Source organism: Malania oleifera, chromosome 13 (assembly GCF_029873635.1).
Source record: "Malania oleifera isolate guangnan ecotype guangnan chromosome 13, ASM2987363v1, whole genome shotgun sequence".
In the NCBI taxonomy this organism is placed as follows: domain Eukaryota; kingdom Viridiplantae; phylum Streptophyta; class Magnoliopsida; order Santalales; family Ximeniaceae; genus Malania; species Malania oleifera.
This window is the reverse complement of record NC_080429.1, coordinates 23,449,814-23,460,315: the sequence shown is the minus strand read 5'-3', so window position 1 is coordinate 23,460,315 and position 10,502 is coordinate 23,449,814. Positions and strand designations below refer to the sequence as shown.

The following is a 10,502-nucleotide window of genomic DNA, read 5'->3' as shown; positions in this document are numbered from 1 at the left end:
AATAACAAAGTTTTACTACAACTGCCATATATATACACACATCCCAAAATATCCAAAAGTGGCCTAGGGTCACCACCCAAAACTCTGTCAGACCCTAGCGAATAGGCTTACCCTTTATACAGGGTAGAACAGTTGAACTCTAATGCTGCAGAGCTCTATCCGTTCTTCTATATGGGGCTCCTAAAATGTTTATATAGCTGGAGTGAGATACCTCTCAGTAAGAAAAATAATAATATCAGTGTGTGACAACATGAATACTTTCGCGTTATACATATAACAGTACGTAAATCATACTTGATAAAATTGTCTATATCATATCTGGGAAAAATATAATTTATCATAACATGGTATAACATACTCAATTTCTATACATATAAATCATTTCATATAACTATACATGAAAAATTCCCTAGATGGATAGCTGGTTGATGTCATGTCTTACCCCGACATGACTAGCTTGTGTAGCCTGAAGTCGAGACCTAGCAATGGCTGGCCAACCACACTAGATCAACATAAATCTGTAAGTACGATGGGTCTGCCCCTCCTGGTCCAGACACTAGAGGTACGCATGCACTACCATAAAACCACATCGACTGCCGTTCTCCCACTGCTCCTTACAACAAGTGGTAGCACTAACATAAACATGATTGTGATCATATAGCTACGGTACCGTACTTCGTGAAAGCCTATACCAAGCCAACCAGGTTCTAATAACATATAATATATTTCCAAATAATGATACAAGGTTATTTCATAATAATATTTGTCATGTTATTATTTTCATAAAACCTTGCGTAACATATCATATAAAATTTATGGCCCTTACGCCGGCATAACATATCATAAAAATCCTCGGCTCTTATGCCGATATATCATATAAAACCTCGGCCATTACGTCGACATATCATATAAAATCCTTGGCCCTCACGTCGACATATCATATAAAATTCTTAGTTTGAAAATCCCTGTATCATTTTAATATTTTCCTGAAAGCAGTAATAACATGCTTATTTTGTAAACATAATATTTTATCATCATAATTTCCATGGTAAATGTTCTAATGCCACACAAAAGAGGTAATATTCAGATCATAAAACCTGTTCTAAAATCATAATTCTGATCAACAACATTATTTCCAACATGATTCTACAATACACATATTTACCTGAAATTAAATGCTGTAAAATAGTAAATACATTTTCGTAAGAAACCTGAGTTAGTTTATCCCCTTACATGACTTATGAAAAAGCCTACGAATTACTCCAAAATCACACTCGCGTGGTCCCCAGCTCAACACCCTAAAATTGATATTTTCCCCAACAAAACTTTAGTATTTCCTTTCCTAACATATTCTACTCAGTCCAGGAACAACAAATACCCAATAATACTGAAATTAACTAACTTACCCAAATTTTGGGATGGTTCCCAAGTTAGCCTAACCGACGATCTACTCCAGCAGATATGAAAAGAATCTTCCCAGGAGTAGCGTGGAGGCTTTGGATCGTCAAACCGGTGAAAACCAGAGCCAGAAACTTAGAGAGAAGGTAGAGGGGATGTAAATCTAGAGAGAGAAAGGGCTGCATGCAAAATTACTGCACTGAAATCCGAATTTGACATACTTATACACTGACCTTCGTCGACGAGGTCAAGAAGGGAGTTCGTTGATGAACTCATAACCTTCGTCGACAAATTTCAGGCCTTGAAATAGCCCTCTCGACAACTCCTCGTCGACGAGACACGTGTCCCTGTCGACGATCCCAATAAGCCACTTTATCATTGAGGACCTGCTGTGACCCCCTTTACAATTTCTTTTTTCTCCCCCTTTTATTATTTAAATATCATAATTCTTTGGGTTTCCACATGAGAAATATAAGAAAGCGGTATTATGATATTTTACCTGAAATTTATTGTGATATAAATATCAGATGAAATTTGTGTGGCATATGATTTATATTGTGAATTGTTTAAAACTGGGTTAAATGATATACCCTAAGAATATGAGATTACGAAATGTGAATTGAAATATGAGATTTGAAATGGGGAAAAATAATGGAAGTGGAATATACTAAAAAATGTATATCTTCTAAGATATGAAATGTTTTATGGATAAATGTGAATTACGTGTAATGAGAGGTATATTTGTATGTATGAGATGATTGAGTATTGAACTGATGAAATACTATTGAAATGATGAAATGAGTTGTGAATATTGAAAATGTGAACATTGCAATGATAATACTATAATGAGAATAATGATATGTGAATACTAGTATGAGAATATGAAATTGTGAATATAAGAAATGTAGAATATTGCAACGTTAATTCTGCAATATGAAAATGAGAAATGTGAATATGTATGATTATGAGAAATGTGAATTTGTGAAATGTAAATATTGCAATGCAAAATTCTGCAATATGAATACTGAAATGTGAGAATTGAAATGAGAAATTCTGAAATATGAATATAGACATGTGAGTGATGAAATGTCAATACCACATAATGATTGCTGGTATGTGGTAGGGATAACCCTAATGGATGGATATGGAAACCCTCATAATGGGTTGCGATATTGAGCATGGTACCATTGTTAGTGGTGTTAGTGCAACCACACAGACTCGTGGAGTGTGTGGCTTGATAATAGACTGAGCTATATAGTAGAGTTGTTGTACCCCTTGAGTCTGGATCAGGGCTTTTGGCCGACCAGTCGTACTACAGACACGGGATATATGATGTTATTTGATCTAATCGGATCGACCAACCGCGGTTAGGTCCAGCCTTTGGGCCGCACAATCCTATTCATGGGGGGAAGCATGACGTGGAGAGATATCCTCAAGGCAGCCATGAGTACAGACACGGATGTATGGGTAACTAGTGACACTTATGAGCTAGATATATGGAAATGAAAAGGAAATGAAATGAGAATGGAAAAGAAATGAAAATGGAAATGAAATGAGAATGGAAACGAGAAAGAAAATGAGAAATGAAATAGCATGAGTTAATAATATAAATAATTAAAGTGAAGTAAAATACACTGCCTGAGGACTCACTGAGTAAAGTGAGTGCTCTGATAAGTATTAGTTGTAGTTGAACCCGAATTAATCGGGGTAGGATGCAAACGATATCAGGGCAGAGGGAAGTTACTTGTATGGGCAGGTAAGCTTCCCTATTCTTAGGAACTTCGCTGGTAAACATAAGTTGTGTATGAATGATTTTGGAAATGAAAGTAAAAGCTTATGAAAGCTTGTGTTTTATACCTATATGATTATGATTATGGAATTGGTATATTTTCTCAAAAGATATTATTATTGAAATGAATATATGTTATGATATAATGAATCTCATACTGCCACACTTTGTAGATAATTTATTCCGTCTTACTAAGATGTGTCTTTCCCAATCATTTAAATATTTCAGGAAACCGAGTTAGACCTAGTGATAGAGCTCTGTGATAGAGGGGAGCAGATACCCTGGGTAGACAGGGTGAGTGTTCTGAGCTAGGGAGGTTTGATTTCTCTAGAGGTTTTGTATCAAATTTGTATATGTGGATGGTAGTACTCTGTTATGTGTATTTGTTGTGGTATGTATGTATGTATGTATGTATGTATATATATATATATATATATATATATATATATATATATATATGAAATGACTTCCAATGTTAGGATTGTGTATTTGAGTATGACTGTATACCCAGTACCCAATTTCGAGTCGGGTTATGTATTATGGTATCAGTGGTTGACATGATCGATATGTGGTTATATATGTTGTTTATATAAATAAAAAAATATGGTGTTAAAAATCGTGGCGTCACAATTTATATAATAATTATAATTTCATAAAGTACCCGAGAAATTTTCACAAACATATATTTAGTAAATTTAAATAAAAACGCGGGTATGATCAATTTCACCTATTCAATTTAATTCCATTATATTCCAAAATTTTGATATAATCAAATCCCTACAATTTAATTTAATTCCAAAATATTCTAAAAAATCTAATATAATCAAATCCATGCAGTTTAATTTAACTCGGGCATATTTTTAAAATAAAATCTGAACATAGATATAATTAATTTCACATACTCAATTTACATCCGGAATATTTTAAATAACATAAATATAATTAAATTCACGTGCTCAAATTTAATCGCTGTAGACTCCCCATTTTTACCCGGGCCCAATATAATAAATTTATTATTATTATTATTATTATTATTATTATTATTATTATTATTATTATTATTATTATTATTATAAATAATAAAATATAAAAGAAAAAGAAAAGGATAAGAAAGGAGGGGCGGAAACCCCAGCTCTTCCACCCCCATTTTTCTTATAAAAAACACACTCACCCAACTCCATTCTCACAGACAGTCGAGGGGCACACAAAAAAACCTACCTCGCTATCGCCATCGCCCCCGCGTGCCTTCTTCCCTCTTTCTCTCAGCTCCAACCCTCTCTCATTCTCTCCTTCTCTCGGAAGCCCCCGCAACCTCTCTTGGCCACCCTACTTCCTCCTTCACCCTACAACCCACAGCAGAGCGTCCTCCTTCCATTCCGGCTGCCCCCCGCTTGCCTAGCCTCTGCAACTCCCCTGCACAAGTTGTCACCCTACAACCCACAACAGAGCGTCATCCTTCCATTCCGGCAGCCTCCTACTCACCCAGCCTCTGCAACTCCCCTACACAACCGGCAAGATCCCGAGAAGCCAACCTCCCCGAAGATCTTCTGATTCTCTCTTAGACCACTCGTATCGCCGCTTGCTGCTCCACGCTTATCGCACCACCCTGCTGCCTCTCTTGCCGCATAGCCGAGACCAGCCCCCCTGTAAAATGTGGGAAGTTGTGTATTAAGCAGCTTTAGAAAGAACAGTAAAAGAAAAACAAGAATGAAAAACAAATTTCTTTTCTTGATTGATTGAATGAATGTAGTGCAGTATAATTGGTTCACTTATATAGAAAAAATGACCAATTATATCTTTACATTTGGACCACTAAGATAAGGAACTAATTAACTACTTATAACAGCCACAACAGATTGCTTTGTAAAACTCTGTAAAACTAAAACTCTAACATCCCCCCTCAAGATGAGAATGGATATTAATCATTCCCACCTTGTGAATAAGATGATGAAAAGGTAGTGAACCAAGAGGCTTGGTTAATATGTCAGCTAATTGATGCTTTGAAGGAATATGGATGATTTTAATTAAGCCCTCTTGTAAATTTTCGCGAACCAAATGACAATCCAGTTGAATATGCTTAGTCCTCTCATGATGCACAGGATTAGAAGCAATTTCAGATGCTGGTTTACTGTCAGTGTATAACAAAGCAGCTTGAGAATGTTGAACATGTAAATTAGCTAGAAGATAGATAAGCCATTGAATTTCACAGGTTGTTGTAGCTAAAGCTCTGTATTCAGATTCAGCAGATGATCTGCTAACAGTAGCCTGTTTCTTTGATTTCCATGAAATAAGAGAATCTCCAATAAAAACCGTGAAACCAGTTACACTTCTTCTAGTATCCAAACAGCCACCCCAATCACTATCTGAATAAGCTTTCAGATGAAGGCACGAACTTGTAGACAATAAAATCCCCTGTCCTGGTGTAGCCTTAATATATCTAAGTATTCTTTCAACAGCCCAAAGATGTATCAGGCTTGGATGAGCCATAAACTGGCTTAGTACTTGAACAGAATATGCTATGTCTGGCCAAGTGATAGTCAAGTATAACAAGCGACCTATGAGTCTTCGATATGATGTCGGATCATTTAGAGATGGTGAAGGATCTGTTGCACTAAGTTTTAGATTGGATTCCATAGGAAAGGCTGCTGGTTTACATCCAGAAAAACCACTATCTTGTAAAATATCCAACGCATATTTTCGTTGAGAAAGAGTAATACCTTTCGATGATCTAGCAATTTCCGAACCCAGAATATATTTGAGTTCACCAAGATCCTTGATGGTAAAAGAATCATGAAGAAATTGCTTGACTGAATTAATTTGATCAAGGCTGTCAGAAGCAAGAATTATATCATCAACATAAATGAGTAAAGCAATAAAAGCTGAGGGATTTTTTTTTATGAATAAAGAAGAATCTGATTTTCCTTGAGTGAAACCAAGCTGCAGCAAAGAATGAGAAAGTTTAGAAAACCATTGTCTTGATGCTTGTTTTAGTCCATATAAACTCTTTTAGAGCTTGCAAACACGAGGGTCAATAGCTGAAGAATAACCAGATGGCAATTGCATATAAACTTCTTCATTAAGATCTCCATGTAAAAAAGCATTATTAACATCTAATTGATGTAAATGCCACTGTTTGATGGCAGCAACAGCAAGTAAAACTCTCACAGTTGTCATCTTAGCAACAGGAGAATAAGTATCAAAAAAATCTAAACCCTCTTGTTGAGTATAGCCCTTTGCCACTAGTCTTGCTTTATACCTTGCAATTGTGCCATCAGCATTAAACTTGACATGATAAACCCATTTACAACCTATTGCAGTCTTGTTTGGAGGTAAAATAGCAAGATCCCAAGTTTTGTTTGATTCAAGAGCCTTTATTTCCTCTGCCATAGCATTTTGCCATTGAGGATGAGAGATGGCTTGTTTGAAAGTTTTTGGTTCAAACGTTGAAGTAACAGCAGCAACAAAAGTTTTATATTTAGGGCATAATTGAGAAGTGGAAAGATAATGAAAAATGGAATGAGGTTTACTTTGAGTAAAAGTGGGAGATGATTGATAAAGTGAAGTTGTTTGGCCCATATTACCACAATAGAAATTCTGTAAGTATGCAGGAGGGTTTCTGATCCTCTGAGACCTTCTAAGATTTTCAGATTGAGTGGTTGAATTTTTAGCATTTTCCTGTTGATGAGTTGATGTAAGAGGAAGTAAAGATTTATTGGGTGTTGAAGATTCAAAAAACTGAGGGAAATTGGGAAAGACAAAAGGTGTATGAATATTATTTGGTATAGAAGGAAATATAGTTTCATGAAAAACTACATTTCTGGAAATAAATGTTTTAAGAGTAACAAGGTCTAAAATTTTATATCCTTTTATATGTGGTGGATATCCTAAGAAAATACATTTTGAAGCTCTTGGTTGAAACTTTCCTCTATAAGCTATAAAAGTGCTAGCAAAACATAAACACCCAAAAACTTTAATATAATTGTAATCAAGGTGTTTCTGGAATAAAAGAAAATATGGTGTTTGATTATTGAGAATGGAAGAAGGGGTTCGATTTATAAGATGTGTTGCTGTCAGCATACAATCTGTCCAATAAGAAAGTGGCAATTTTGACTGAAAAAGCAAGGATCTAGCAACATTAAGAAGGTGTTGCTGTTTTCTTTCGACTCTACCATTCTGTTGGGGTGTTTCAACACAAGACAATTGATGTATTATGCCATGGTCAGTATAGAAATCAGGCATGTTAAACTCTTGGCCCTTTTCAGTCCTTAGAATATTAACAGTTGTATGGAATTGAGTATGAACATAAGAAATAAATTTTGTGAGAATGATACGAGTTTCTGCTTTGGTTTTATGAGATAAAGCCAAGTAAATCTTGAATAATCATCTACAATTGTTAAGAAATAATGAAAACCAGAATAGGAAATAGTTGAAAAAGGACCCCAAATATCACAATGTACTAACTGAAATGCTTTATTTGAATAACTATTTGATACAGGAAATGGAATCTTCTTTTGTTTTGCTAAAGGACAGACTTCACAGATATGATTCTGAGGTGCTGATACATTAGAATCTATTTCACTAATGATTTTTAATCTGGTAGGAGGAATATGTCCTAGTCGAAGATGCCATATATCAGCATTGGTGTTACAAGTATTTGCTAAAGAAACCGAAGGTACACAATTGAAATCAGTTTTGCTCCTTGCTAGAATAGAAGATTGTTGTAGGTAATATAGGCCAGATTTCACTTCAGCAAGACCAATCATCTTCCAGCTGATTAGATTCTGCAAAATACATTTGGATTGAAGGAAAAACAAACCAATGGAGTTATCTTTAGTAAGTTTTGAAGCAGATATGAGATTAACATTGAATGAAGGAATGTAAAGGGCATTATGTAAGATAATATCAGTTGAAAGATTTACATTTCCAGTAAAAAAAATAGGAGCAGAATGGCCATTTGGTAAATAGACCATAGATGATTTGTTTGGTAACTGAATGGAATTGAAAAAATGGGGAGAACAAATCATATGATCTGTTGCTCCTGTATCAATGATCCATGGAGAATTATTTTTATCAGTAGAGACAATATGACAAGATATAATACCTGATGTAGAAGCAACATTTGTTGTGGAATTGGAACTTATGGGTGTATGGGACAAACTATTTGCAAGTGACAGCAGATTTTGAATTTGCTCTTGAGAAAATATGTTTGGGATACTTGAATTTGACTCCAAAGAAGAAACAATATTTGCATTGGGTAAATTGGTGTTTGTATTTCCTTGTTGAATAGGAAAATTTTTCTTTCCTCATGATCCTTTCCATCCAGGTGGGTATCCAATTAAGTGGAAACACTTGTCTGCAAGATGACCATTATATCCACAATGGGAACAAGTAACATTTCCTTTCATCTTTGGTTTTGTGAAACGAATACCACTCGTGGCAACAAATCTCTGTGTTTGTGCAGCATTCATTGCATGAGAGTCTATGGAAATACCAACAGCATTAGATAGAGACCTTTGGCTTTCTTCTTGCAATAATAAGGAAAACACTTTGCTCATAGAAGGCAAAGGTGATTGAAGAAGTAACTGACTTCGCATCATAGAATAGGAATCATGCAAACCAATAAGAAACTTCATCACAAAATCTGATTGCTGTCTGTCTAAAAAATTCTTTAAAAATTGCAAGAACACTGGTTGAGAATTCCACATCTGCAGCTGGGAATTGGCTTGTAACTGATATATTCATCCCAGAGAGTCTTGAACTCATTAAAATAGTCAGTAACTGATCTTGATCCTTGAGAAATTGAACTAAGGGACTTTTCTAAAATAAAAACTCTTGGACCATCACTTCGAAGATATCTTGTCTTAAGTTCTTCCCAAATATCATATGCACTTGTCAAGTACAGTAGACTCCCACAAATTTCTTTTGCTATAGAATTCACTAACCAAGATAGAACAAGATTATTGGCTCGTAGCCAAGCAATTTGAGTCCGAGAATCACTAAGATTAGGTTGAGGCAAAGTACCATCTATGCATGCAATTTTGTTTTTGACTGTAAGAGCAATAGAGATTGATCTACTCCATGCAACATAATTTTCACCAGTTAAAATTTCTGAAACTAGAAGAGCTCCAGGATTATCCGAAGGATGCAAGTACTAAACACTTGAAGAATCATCCGATGGATTTCTTGAAGAATCATCAGAATTTGCCATAGAAGCAGAATGTAAAGAAGATTCAGTTTCCACCATAGAAAAAAAAAATGCAGAAAATTTTGAAGAAGGCAATAGAAATTGAATTAACCAGTTTCTGAGATTCGAAAAAAAACTCTTTGGCCAATCACATCTGCTCTGTTTTGCGATTATTTTTCTCTTCCCTGGTTTCCTGTAAGAGAATTGACGAATTGTGATTGCTTTCCTCTTCCCTGGTTTTCGGAGAGAGAAATGATGAAGATAACAAGCTCTGCGTGTGAGCAATATGCTCTGATACCATGTAAAATGTGGGAAGCTATGTATTAACCAGCTTCAGAAAGAACAGTAAAAGAAAAACAAGAATGAAAAAAAAATTTCTTTTCTTGATTGATTAAATGAATGTAGTGCAGTATAATTGACTACTTATAATAGCCACAACAGATTGCTTTGTAAAACTAAAACTCTAACACCCCCCCCCCCCAACACCAGCGAGGTCCTCAGCCTCTCGGCCACACCTCTGTGACTCTCTTGCTCCGGCTAACCATACCAGCGGCCCTCCAGCCACTCGGCCACACCGCCAAACCCCTGCTACACAGCCCCAGCAGCCAAGAACCACCATAGCAACAGTAGTCCTAACTCCCCTCTATAGCTCCCTCGGACTTCCTTTGCTCTCCGAGCCAAGCCATGGCCGAGAAGACCTACAGATCACTATAACTCTCCAATAACCCAGCCAAGACCATCCTCGGCTCCACCGCTACTACACTGACACCCAACTCCGGCCCCCTCTGTAAGCCCCTCTGCACACACACTAACACCTACAACAACACACACACACACACACACACACACTGAAACACACAGTATATGGATAGATATTTATATATATATTTGTTTTGGTTTTATTTGGCCTTTAAAGTTTTTTTTTTTTTTTTTTTTTGTGTACTGTGATTAATAGCAATTGTGGCTTTATTTCTTATCTAATGTCAATTTTTTTTTTCTTTTTGCAGGATTTTTCTTCCTTTGGTAATAATATTTATTCGGGCTTTATATATATATTTGACGTCAATTTATTTTTTGCAGGATTTTTTTTCTCTTTCTAATATTTACTTAGGTTTTAATGTTTATGGTATT

At 35.7% G+C, this 10,502-nt stretch overlaps 1 protein-coding gene across 1 annotated transcript; it reads right to left on the bottom strand.

The window, feature by feature from the left end:
* Nucleotides 1-8,490: 8,490 nt before the first annotated feature.
* LOC131145747 (uncharacterized) lies at nucleotides 8,491-9,990 on the bottom strand. Its single transcript, XM_058094937.1, has 3 exons — nucleotides 9,887-9,990; nucleotides 9,018-9,258; nucleotides 8,491-8,916 (listed from the first exon to the last, which is right to left on the bottom strand). The coding sequence occupies exons 1-3, from the start codon at nucleotides 9,988-9,990 to the stop codon at nucleotides 8,491-8,493; spliced, it is 771 nt and encodes a 256-aa protein (XP_057950920.1).
* Nucleotides 9,991-10,502: the final 512 nt, after the last annotated feature.